General features: G+C 39.4%; 1 protein-coding gene across 1 annotated transcript in view; it reads left to right on the forward strand.

Annotated features, from left to right (window-relative positions):
• The window catches only part of LOC136863193 (centrosomal protein of 131 kDa), a 253,612-nt gene that overhangs the window by 220,207 nt on the left and 20,228 nt on the right, over positions 1 to 13,177 (forward strand). Inside the window, exon 14 of the mRNA XM_068226334.1 lies at positions 1,846 to 2,071. Coding sequence (XP_068082435.1) covers positions 1,846 to 2,071 — 226 coding nt within the window. The remainder of the gene's footprint in view (positions 1 to 1,845; positions 2,072 to 13,177) is intronic.

The raw sequence follows: 13,177 nt of genomic DNA on the forward strand, positions 1-13,177 counted from the left end.
ACGGGTACAATATAATCAGTGTTTCACAAGTTTTTAAGGATTTTAAACTTGCTTTAATACATTCTTTTGTATACATTTTGTATGCTTTTAGCTGAAGTTGCCCTCAAAAGGAGATGTCCTAAGATAGACATTATTATTAATACAACTTCTCCCATAAGGAGGCTGCCACAAGGACAAAGTATATCAACTACACAGTATTTTGCTAGTATGCCAGATAGAAATACCCATCACAAGGCTCAGGAATTAGTTTGGAACGGATTTGGAATCTGGCATGATGTATGGTTCTTCAAGTGTTATATAGATGGTTGCGGAGTATGGTTACTGAACCTCGTATTGCAGCGATAGTGATGTCGTGAGATCATGTCCGGTTGAGACCGAGAGAATCCCATACCTGTACAAGAAATTTAGGGATTGTGCCTCGAGCTCTGATCATGAGGCCATGGATGGAAATATTGTCTAGGTGATATAAGTCTTTATCATAGTTCACGGTAGGCTGGTAAATCGACTTCTCGGCGGCCACCTCTTAGGCCTGGCTAATGTGCGACTCGAAGTATATTGTGGGATCTATACTGTTAGTTATATGTGAATGTAAGATAATAAACAAGTATTGAAAGGCAGAAACTATCTCTAAATCAAAGTTAAATTAGAGTCAATACAAACCGTTGTAATAAAATTTATAAAATGCATGTTTTAAGGTAAATTTTTTCCATTATTCCCACATGTTCGTAATTATTTCTAAGGCAGTCACATGTTTATGCAGTCCATGAAACACACAAATAGTGTTAGAAAAATGCATTTAAATAAAATTCATTACCTAGGGTTTTGCACTATATTATCCTAAATTTGAATTGCTTTCTGTAATAAGTAATTGCTGCAATCTAAAAGTTATTTTCAATTGTGTAAATTTACAAACTTTAGCTTTCTTATAATTGGCTGCATGGTAATGATATTTGGAATTTATATTCTGCTGCTTGTGTAAAGCTGAATTTCGAGACAGCTAAGGTCTTGATGAAGCTGGTGGTAATGATGATGATGATGATGATGATGATGATGATTCTATCAATGACTAGTATTGAAGCAAAATAGAAGACCAGGCATCATTTGAAGATTAGTTTTATGTTGATGAAAATATCTTAACTACTGAAGCCATGACTATCTCCAAGATAGTTCCAGACATTCAGTGCAATCCTGCTGATAAAAATGAAAATTAATGTTATGATGACGACAGGGAGCCCACAGACATTCCCATGGATTTTAATGATACTGTGAATGCTTTAGAGATGATCAAACACTTCCTGACATGTCGTAGTGTCTTTTGGATATTATAACTCAGTTATCATGATTTCAAGGCATGATGTTTGCTGTGGCTGCATGCAAAGCAAAAGCAAGCTAAGATAAGGGACCTTTTCAAAATAATATTTTTTGCTGTCTAAATTTCCATTGTATATAGGACATTACAGTATGTTTTAATACGAGGTGTGTATAATTTTATTTCTGTGTTTTTTTGTCTAGTGTACACTTTCATTTAAGCTTCTTTGCACTTATACCATTTTTGTTTGTCTGTTACTAAGGCCTCTGAGAAACATATACAGGAAGTTTTACTGTATGTAATGTATAAACATTGCACACATGTATGTATGTATGTATGTATGTATGTATGTATGTAGGTAGGTAGGTAGGTAGGTAGGTAGGTAGGTAGGTATGTATGTATGTATGTATGTATGTATGTATGTATGTATGTATGTATGTATGTATGTATGTATGTATGTATGTATGTATGTATGTATGTATGTATGTATGTATGTAAAATCTTTTTAATTTATTTATTTATTTCATAAATTTCAGGTTTGAAAATCAGACAGCACTGGATAAACTAGATTATCAGGAAAAATGCCAGCATCTTTTAATGGAAGTTCAGCAAGACAGAAAGTGTTTAATTGAGGAGGAGTCAAGGATAAAGGAAGATTTTAAAATGAATAAACAGAATTTAATACGGGAACATACAAAAGATCTTGAATACGTTAAAGCAGAGTATGAGCAGAAACTGGAAAAAATTAGCGATGGATATCAGGTATTTTCTTGACTGTAATGTTACTTTTCTTTTGTTAATCTCCACTGAATTATACTACTTAATCTGTGCTTACTCCTAGCATTACTTTCCAAGTATTAGTTAGCCATGATGTTACTTACATGGGCAATGTTAGTCTGCTCTTTCATGTAAGTAGTGAACCAAATTCATTAAGTGCATGAAATAAAGAAACTGTGTAGTCAGTAATGAGTGTTCTCAGTCAGCAAGTTCTAAGAACAATACAAGCAAGCAAGCAAGCAAGCAAGCAAGTAATTTAGCTGCGGTTTTACATGAGAAGTTAATATTGTGATCATAGGATGTGACTTTTATTTTTAAAATCTCCCATCAACAGGCCATGATTGGAACTGTGATTGCCTCAGTTAGTTAGTTAGCTAGTTATGGAGCTTGTTCAGAAGCTCTCACGAAGTCCTCTGGAGATTCTGGAAATGACCTTTTCATATAATCTGTAACAATATGTTGGATTGTCTGATTTTCATCACCACAGTCATATGTAGGGTAATGTCGCATACCTCATTTATGTAGTAAAGAGCTATAATGTCCATGACTTGTTCAGACTCTGTTGAGGACAACCCAAGTTCTCCATGGTAGATCAAATCCCTTTGGAGGGTACTGGGCATTAAACGGAGATTGCCATTCTCGAGAATTCTTATTGCACCATTCCAAATGCCACTCAGTTGCCATTCTGAAATCTGTGGAGATCAGTTTTTGTGCTGTTCAGGCTACTGGAGGTCTAGTTTCAATTGCTGAAGTCCTACAGCTATATCACTTTGAATGGGAAGAGCCCAATTCAATTATATTTTTCCATACAACCGCGTCAGACTGGTAAGTCTTGCCAGTCTGACAGAAGACTTTGTGAGAGCTTTTGAAGAGGCTGTAGAATGACTGGAAAACATAGATTTGATATTATGACTCCCCAGTGCTTTGCTGCTGTCAATTTATGACATAGGACACAGCACGGGCAGCCAATGGAGAGGGGTGGATTATCATTACCACTTATGGGGTGCATAGCCTGGTTCAAGACTATCAATTTTCTTAACATGAGGGCTGTTCAGCCAGACTGAAGAACAATACTCTACTGAAGAATGAACCAAACCCAAAGCTGATATATGTAGGGTGCAAGCAGAAGTTCCCCATGTCAAACCAGTAAGTTTATATACAAAGGTCGATCAAATATAAATGGGATTTTTATTCCTGAACATCAACAGTTGGCAGGACTAGCCCTTCGCTTCTGCTCTGCTTAGGTAGGACCGTTAAGAGTGGGGAGAGCATGTTGTTAGATATTTCCTTCCGCTTCATCAGTAACGCTCATGATGTAGGAGCAACAGGTGCACCCCTCCACTGCGCAACGCATAATTATAAAATTTCTTGGTCGTGAAGGAGTTACAGCGGTGGAACTTTACCAGAGATTGACTGCACAGTTCGGCTATCAAACATTGTCGAGGATGCATGTGTTTGCCTCACATAAAATGTTCAAGGAAGGACGAGAACATGTGGAAAATCTGCAACACAATCGCCGTCCTCGGACCAGCATTACAGACAAAAACCTTTGTGCGGATAAAGACATTATTGTCGATGATTGACGGGCATGAGTGACACACAATCAGTGCTGCTTACTACTGCAAGCTGTTGAACAAGGCGAGGGTTGCATATCGCCACAAAAGATGAGACGTCGTCACCATAAGACCTATCTGTGTCGGTGCAACGTAAAGCCCCTAGCAAAGAAAGAAAAAAGATGAGACCAACTGATTCGACAAGTCATCCTCTTCCTCGACAATGTGCGGCCCCATACTGCAGCTCTAACTGTCTCCAAGCTGCAGGAAATGTACTGGACTACACTTCATCATCCTCCTTACAGCCCGGACTTAACGCCCTGTGATTTCGATTTGTTCAGACCGCTTAAAGAAGCTCTAGGATGGCAATGATTTGAAGATGAGAGTGTGGAAGACTTTGAGCGCAACTGGCTGGTGACATGACCCTGTTCTTTTTACGATGAGGGCATCAAAAAGCTGCCCATATGCTGGGACTAATGCATTTCCAAAGCAGAAAACTATGTGAAAAAATAAATTGTAATTGCCTTGTGCTTTTCAATAACTGAATTTAAATAAAAAATAAAATCCCATTTATATTTGATCACCCCTTGTAATAAGAAATTTCTTGATATAGATGATATAGATGTTGATTCCCAAAAGGAATCTGAAATATTTGTTCCGAATGAGTAAATTTGTTAATGGGAGACAATGTCTCTCATAGTGCATTGGCACTGCCGGTGGCTACAATTAGCCTACGCAGTGGCCTCCACAGTATGCACTAGTCAGCGTATTGGTAGGTGTGCTAGGTACCAACTGATGAGCCCAGCCTAGCACACGGGGGCGAAGCGCTGGCAACCAGGAATGAGTTAGCTGGAAAATTTATAATGTCCAATAACGGACCATTTATATTGGTATTATAAGAAATTTCTTGTCCTTAATTTAGCAGCACTGTACCAGGGATTGGGGTTATGGGGCAGATGAATTCCATCGACTGAAACCTTAAGTTTAGTTTATACTTGTCTATTGTGTAGGTGGAAAAAACAGATTTGTGTTTTACTGGTGCTTGGTGATAAGTACCACTTCCAGAAGTACTGCATTAGAGTTGCAGAATCTATACTTAAGTTTGCCTCTATCACATTCTTACAAGTGTGTTGAGTAACTAATGTTAGATTGTCAGCATATGTAAACTTTTGGGAGATGGTGTTAGGCATATCTTTAATGTAGAGGTTAAATAACAGAGGAGATAGCACTATCCTTGAGGGAGACCATTGTTTAGAAAACTTTGCTATGCCTATTATGCAGGAGTGATCTATTTGTTAACATGTTGTTTATTAAGTGGGACAGCAACTTACACCCTGTCAGCTTCCCTCCAGACTGTGTCATATACAGCAGTTAGATCTACAAAAGCAGGTTCACTCTTCAATCGTTTCTCAAAGCCTGCTTCAGCGTGTGTCGTTAGGGGAAGAACTTGGTCTTCGCCTCAGTGAGAAGCCAATGATGATTTTAGTGGCCAGTTGAATCCTCTGAAATGTAATTTAGTCATCTCCTGTTATTGTTTCCTCTGATAATGAGAAATAGCGTATAGAATTTTGTGCAAATTGTCAGATATCGTAGATGCTTCTCGAATTAGATGGTGATGGCTATTCTGCTGACTCTGTGGAGTGACTCCTCAGGGGAGAGGAATTTTTCTTTAATGGGTAAGGGCAAAGCAGAATTCTAGACAAACAAGAAATCATAACTGCTATGTTCTCTGACGTAAACAAAGAAAAATGTGTATCCGTATGTATCCATCCGCGGTCTAAATGCTGATTGGAGAATCACTGGGCTAGTTCCGGACACATGGCAGGAACCACGTGGGCAGTCTTGAAACTGTCGTTACTTCGCTTGACTGCGGCTATTACATCAGGATTAGCTCTACATATAGATTGTTGTCGGATACCACTGACGTCAACATGTACAGTAGTTGACAGGCAATTGTGTTGCGGATTACGGCACAAATTATACTCACTGTCCACGAAAAATAAACAACAATGAATGATAAATGGCATCTCGATATTTAACATATCAGAAAAGAAAGATAGATTTGAATTTATGGCCGAAACGTAAATACATAATAAATCAATCATAAGAGCGCATATAAGTAAAACTTCACACATTTAATATTCTAATCAAGTAAAATTCTAGCGAGGAACTTAGAAGAAGCAATATTAAAACAATAAAATGTACAGTACCGGTACTTTACCTAATCAGAATATGATAAAGGACGAACGCCTTCCAAGTAAGCGCTTCTTCGATTTCCCAGGTGTTCTTACCAATCCTTGGTGCAGTCGTTCGCTACGTGCGGTATTAGTGCTCCACTCCGAAACACAAGTGAAATCGGATGTCAGCTTCACAAATCCTTTAAAGTTAAAAGTCGGGTATTTCTTACAAAATTTTTGAAACATATTCAATGCAATTGCCTTCTCGCCACTTTTCAAAGATTTCCCTTTGCGATGCTTAACGATCTCAACTCGGTGATCCACATTGCACAAGAACAAGTAATGTCTCACTCACTCACGCACTGTACTGCTTGCTTCCCAAGCTCACAGCTTAACAAAATGGCGGGTCAAGCATGAGCGAATGCGTCCCTCGTGCTCTTCAATTTGAAATGCTTGTTTATTTTAAATAACTTTGAATACAAATAGCTTTTTGTATATTTCTCTGACTTAAATTATTTGAGGAATTATATTTCGGACATTTTGCACCTAGGATCGCATTAGCCATGATGTGGCTATACGAACTAGTTTCATGTGTCCGCGTAGGTGTCCCGCGGCAGCACTAACCAATAAACGTTAACCCAAGCACGTGCTTATGTTTACATCACGACTGGTTCTCTCGGTGAAATCTGTTTACATTTAGCACACCTTTTATTTTGCACCATTTTTGATGCAGCTAATATTAACAGAGAAATTCAACATTTCCAGTGTGTCCCCTTAATATTGCTACACTGCTGTGTACTAATCAAATAATATACCAGGTGGCTCACGGACGCCGTACTTTCTACTTATAAATGTCCCGCATGTATAAGTGATGTGTGGTGTGTCTACCAATTGATTTTAACAGGGGAACTATTGCCAATGGGCGAACAGATAAGAAACAGAGTCACACTCGCAGCATGTTACTCGGCGCTGCCGGTCGAATGCATCGTAAACATCGTTTTCGACCGCATAGTTCTAGGCTGGTGTATGGTACAGCCGCACTATATTTGCTGTCTGCATATCGGCAATGGCTAGTGTGATCAGCAGCGGTGAATACATAGACATTATTTTAAGCTGGACAACCTAGTCGGAATGCAGTAGAAGCTTCAAACAGACGTACGCCTTCTACACACATATTTCGCCGAACAGTATTAGTTTTTGTTCCATGCAATCGTCTCTTTTATCGAGCTGAATGTCTACACGTGTCTAAATTAATAAGTTATTAGATTTCATTTACTGCATCTTTGGCGTGTCTACAAACAGTAGCGGCAGTTAGGGGGTGGGGTGAGGAGGGACAGTCGCTCCCACCCGCACTTTGTAGAGTAAATATGACATTTATTCCATTTTAGCCAGCTGGAACTAGGAATTATTTTAAAAAAGCTATTTGTACAAGCCTTGTTGTCTTATATGCTAAATCTTTCCTTTATTGTATAGCGCTATGGCAAGTAGTTTTCTACTAGTTGTTTTACATCGCACCGACACAGATAAGTCTTATGGCGACGATGGGACAGGGAAGGGTTAGGAGTGGGAAGGAAGTGGCCGTGGCCTTAATTAAGGTTCAGCCCCAGCATTTACCTGGTGTGAAAATGGGAAACCACGGAAAACCATCTTCAGGGCTGCCGATAGTGGGGTTCGAACCTACTATCTCCCGAATACTGGATACTGGCCGCACCTAAGCGACTGCAGCTATCGAGCTCGGTACGGCAAGTAGTGGAGACGTTGCATGTGCTGTGAGGAAGGGTAGTAGGGGTACAAATTTTTGCCGAGGTCGTGGCCACGGAGTTATAAATCACCCGCTTGCCGCGCTCATTCGTCAGTCTGGCATTCTCTTTGTTGTCTGTTAGTTTCTTAGTGTGTATTCAAATACTAAATGATTATTAATTGCATAATCATGACCGAGCTCGATAGCTGCAGTCACTTAAGTGCGGCCAGTATCCAGTATTCGGGAGATAGTAGGTTCGAACCCCACTATCGGCAGCCCTGAAGATGGTTTTCCGTGGTTTCCCATTTTCACATCAGGCGAATGCTGGGGCTGTACCTTAATTAAGGCCACGGCCGCTTCCTTCCCTGTCCCATCGTCGCCATAAGACCTATCTGTGTCGGTGCGACGTAAAGCAACTAGCATAATCATGCTGTACATCTATGTTATTGTACAGGGCGATCTGGCCGTGGGGTTACGGGCTCGCAGTTGTGAGCTTGCACTCGGGGGATTGTGGTTTCGAATCCCATTGTCAACACCACTGAAGATGGTTTTCCGTGGTATCCCATTTTCATACCAGGCAAACGCTAAGGCTGTACCTTAATTAAGGCCACGGTTGCTTCCTTCCCGTAAGTTCTATCTGTTGATATAGATGTTGATTCCCATAGGGAATCTGAAATATTTGTCCTGAATGAGTAAATTTATAATACCAATATAAATGGTCCGTTATTGGACATTATAAATTTTCCAGCTAACTCATTCTTGGTTGCCAGCGTTTCGCCCTCGTGTGCTAGGGTGGGCTCATCGGTTGGTACCTAGCACACCTACCAATACGCTGGCTAGTGCATACCGTGGAGGCCACTGCGTAGGCTAACTGGAGCCACCGGCAGTGCCAATGCACTAAGAGACTTTGTCTCATTATCAAAAATTGATGCCTGCTTGGCCATCAGATGATATAGATGTTGATTCCCATAGGGAATCTGAAATATTTGTCCTGAATGAGTAAATTTATAATACCAATATAAATGGTCCGTTATTGGACATTATAAATTTTCCAGCTAACTCATTCTTGGTTGCCAGCGTTTCGCCCTCGTGTGCTAGGGTGGGCTCATCGGTTGGTACCTAGCACACCTACCAATACGCTGGCTAGTGCATACCGTGGAGGCCACTGCGTAGGCTAACTGGAGCCACCGGCAGTGCCAATGCACTAAGAGACTTTGTCTCATTATCAAAAATTGATGCCTGCTTGGCCATCAGAGGGCGAAACGCTGGCAACCAAGAATGAGTTAGCTGGAAAATTTATAATGTCCAATAACGGACCATTTATATTGGTATTATAAATTTACTCATTCAGGACAAATATTTCAGATTCCCTATGGGAATCAACATCTATATCATCTGATGGCCAAGCAGGCATCAATTTTTGATAATGAGACAAAGTCTCTTAGTGCATTGGCACTGCCGGTGGCTCCAGTTAGCCTACGCAGTGGCCTCCACGGTATGCACTAGCCAGCGTATTGGTAGGTGTGCTAGGTACCAACCGATGAGCCCACCCTAGCACACGAGGGCGAAACGCTGGCAACCAAGAATGAGTTAGCTGGAAAATTTATAATGTCCAATAACGGACCATTTATATTGGAGTTCTATCTGTGTCGGTGCGACATGAAGTCAGTTGTAAAAACAGATATATTTAATTGTAATTTTAATTTCAACGCGAGAGAATACCAACTTTACATTCACCGGACTAAATTATTTCATTTGTATTATGCCTTTTCATAAGTAAATGTAATTAATCAGCCCCATGGATTAGGCCTATTCGTAATAATCGTTTTTTTGATATTTTGATTCAATGCTGTATAATAACATTTTCACCAGGTCTCACAAACATACTACGGGGCATTTACTTAATAAATAACATAACACAAAGAAATAACTTAGGAACGTTGGTATTAGCTCCTGTTGAAATACGATTACAACTGATTTTTTTTTTTTACAATTGCCTTTATGTCGCACCGACATAGATAGGATTTATGGCGACGATGAGACAGAAAAGGGCTATGCGTGGAAAGGAAGCGACCGTGGCCTTAAATAAGGTACAGCCCCAGCACTTTCCTGGTGTGAAAATGGGAAACCACGGACAACCATCTTCAGGGCTGCTGACAGTGGGATTCGAAACTACTATCTCCTGAGTGCAAACTCAGAGCTGCACGCCCGTAACCCCACCGACACCTCGCCCGGTATAATTACATAGAAATACGGCATGATTATGCAATTAAAAATAATTTAGTATTTAAATACTCACTAAGAAACTAACAGACACTAAAGAGACTGCCAGACTGATGAATGCGTGCGACAAGTGGGTGAATTATAACTCAGTGGCCACGACCTCGGCAAACAATATATACCCCTACTACCCTTCCTCACAGCACAGGCAAAGTCTCCATTACTTGCTGTAGTGCTATACAAATTGGTTAGCGGTGACGAACAGCATTTTGTGCGTATTTCCGTCAATAATTTTGTTAATAATTAAAGAAAATAAACGAAGGAATTAGCAGATAAGATAACAAGGTTTGTACAAACAGCTTTTTAAAACAATTCCTAGTTCCAGCTGGCTAAAGTGGAATGAAAATGTAATGTGTACTCCACAAAGTGGAAAGGGGGGGAGCGACTGTCCCTCCTTGCCGCACCCCCTAATCGCCGCTACTGTTTGTAGACACGCCAAAGGTGTAGAAAAGGAAATCTAATAACTTATTTATTTATACACGTGTAGACATTCCACTCGATGGAAGAGTTTCATGTATGAAACAAAAACTAATACTGTTCGGTGAAGTACGTATGTAGAAGGCATACGTCTGTTTGGAGCTTTTGTTGCATTCCGACCAGATTGTCCAGATTAAATGAATGTCTGTGTATTCACCGCTGCTGATCACACTAGCTACTGCCGATATGCAGACAGCAAATATAGTACAGCTGTAGCATACACCAGCCTAGAACTATGCGGTCGAAAACGATGTATACTAATGCAAGGGGTGCATTTGACCGGCAGCTCTGAGTAACATGCTGCGAGTGTGACTCTGTTTCTTATCTCTTCATATTCTAACGTAACCTGCCTGCTGGCAGTAGTTCTGTTAAAATCAGTTGGTAGACACCCTACACATCACTTATGCATGCGGGACATTTATAAGTAGAAAGTACGGCGTCCATGAGCCACCTGTTATAACGTAGTGCAGAACCTGGCTATCTTCAAATTTAAATACAGAGTTTCAAGAGATTCTATTTTAGCTTGCCGGGCTGAGTGGCTCAGACGGTTAAGGCGCTGGCCTTCTAACCCCAACTTGGCAGGTTCGATCCTGGCTCAGTCCGGTGGTATTTGAAGGTGCTCAAATACGACAGCCCCGTGTCGGTAGATTTACTGGCACGTAAAAGAACTCCTGCGGGACTAAATTCCGGCACCTCGGCGTCTCTGAAGACCTTAGAAAGTAGTTAGTGGGACGTTAAACAAATAACATTATTATTATTACTATTTTAGCTATTTTCTCATGATGTTTTGCATGGACAGGTAGATAGACAGACAGACAAGATAAAAGGTGTGAACTGAACATACTTTCGACTTCTGGGTGCCTAATCCTAGACAAGAAAAGTATGAGGCAAAAAATTGAAATGTACAGACAAAATTGTAATTTTATTTACATACAGTATATAGATTACATCATCACATTTATTTTGTTTTAGAACAGGTTGTAGATCTGATCTTTTCAATTTAACTTGAAAATTCTCGGCCCTCCTGTACCATTTTGATTCTAATGAAAATTTATCCTGACAAAGTATCTTGAATTGTACTCTGCTATATCAGTGAATTAATAAAGAGATGGTAATGAAATGCATATAGTCAATATAAAATTTACCAAATTATCTTTTAAGTATCAGAAAATTTGACAGTTAAATCTCAGAGCATCTGGTGTTAATTAATTTAATTACAAATTGCAGATAGAAGATAATAATGACTCAAAGTAACAATGTTCTCTGAGATACCATCAAATAAAGTTTACATTATATATTTGGCAAATCTGGACAGTTTATTTCTAAAAGAAAATAAATTCAATTTTTCTTTCAACCAGCAGTGCACAGAGAAGAATAATACTGGAAACTTTTTGTGTTTACACTCAACTCTTGATTAACCAGGATAATGTAGGGCTAAGGCTCCCAGGATAAATAAAATCGCAGTTAACGCGAAAAAAAGTTACAAATAGAGCAGGCGTACTAAAATTACAGTTAAAATGATAATAAATGATACTACTGTATTGCTTTTTATTAACTTACAAATACGTTGCAGTAAAAGTAGCACTTAGTAAAATTAATAAATGGAAAAATAAACAGCACTTTTTGTTGCAACTAATATGGCAAAGGAAAATATTCAAACTACCTAACTTTACTGTTTCTGAAAATAATCAGGTATGGTTTTCTGCTTTTGTACCGAGAAACACTTTTTCTTTATTTTGCTTCTCAAGTTTCTCAAAACAAGTTTATTGGTTATGAGAGCATCATCCTGGCAATATTATCCCGACCCTTTGTAATTCTGTATTACTGTAACTGCTAACACTCATTCATTTTTAGTGTTTTTGATATCGCGGTTAAGCCACAACGCGGTTGATCCAGTTACGGTAAATCGAGAGTTCAGTGTTTCTTTGTATAATGTGGCCAGAAATTCTGGATGTCAAAGTGGGACACCCAATCTGTGAAGCTGATGACACAAATCATCATCATCATCATTGTCATCATCATCATCATCATCATCATCATCATCATCATCATCATCACATTCTTGTGGTGAACAATTATGAAATGCTGAGTATTGGGGTTGAATTATTAGATTACATCAGATATAAGATCCAAAATTATCAAGTTTTTACATGAAAATGGAGGAGCAAAAAAGCTGGCCCCGCGGTGTAGGGTTAGCGTGCCTGCCTCTTACCCGGAGGCCCCGGATTTGATTCCTGGTCAGGTCAGTGTACATTCCTTTTAGCTTATTTCTAATACTAAAAAGTAGATCTGTGTGGTAGGAAATAAATACCGCAGACAGTCTGCTACACAGTATATACCATATGTGCACCAGTCGCAGAGTTAATTTACATTATAAAAATATTTGTTTGAGAATCAGAAAATTATGAAATTTGACTCAGGTCTGTGTGAAATTTCATTTGAACACAACTCATCGGTATTGTCTTCAGGGTAGGCAATGGAATTTTATTATTTTCAATTGTTCACACTTTGTTAATTAATGCAAAAACACTTTCTGCAGTAGCATTAGTACCTGAGACTGCGCAGAAATGCTGGGGCTGTACCTTAATTAAGGCCACAGCCTTTTCTCTCCCAATCCTAGGCCTTTCCTGTCCCATCGTCAACATAAGACCTATCTGTGTCGGTGCGATGTAAAGGAAGTAGCAAGAAAAAAAGAAACTGCACAGTACTGACCATACTTCAATGTCTCAGAGTCTTTGATTTTAGATACAATAATAACTCAACCGTCATTTGTCAACAGGTACCTTACAATCATTCTTCACAGTAACTTCATCATCTGTCACATACTTTAACACAAAAATGAATCCACCAAAGGGAGCTGTGT

Source organism: Anabrus simplex, chromosome 2 (genome assembly GCF_040414725.1).
Source record: "Anabrus simplex isolate iqAnaSimp1 chromosome 2, ASM4041472v1, whole genome shotgun sequence".
Lineage (NCBI taxonomy): Eukaryota > Metazoa > Arthropoda > Insecta > Orthoptera > Tettigoniidae > Anabrus > Anabrus simplex.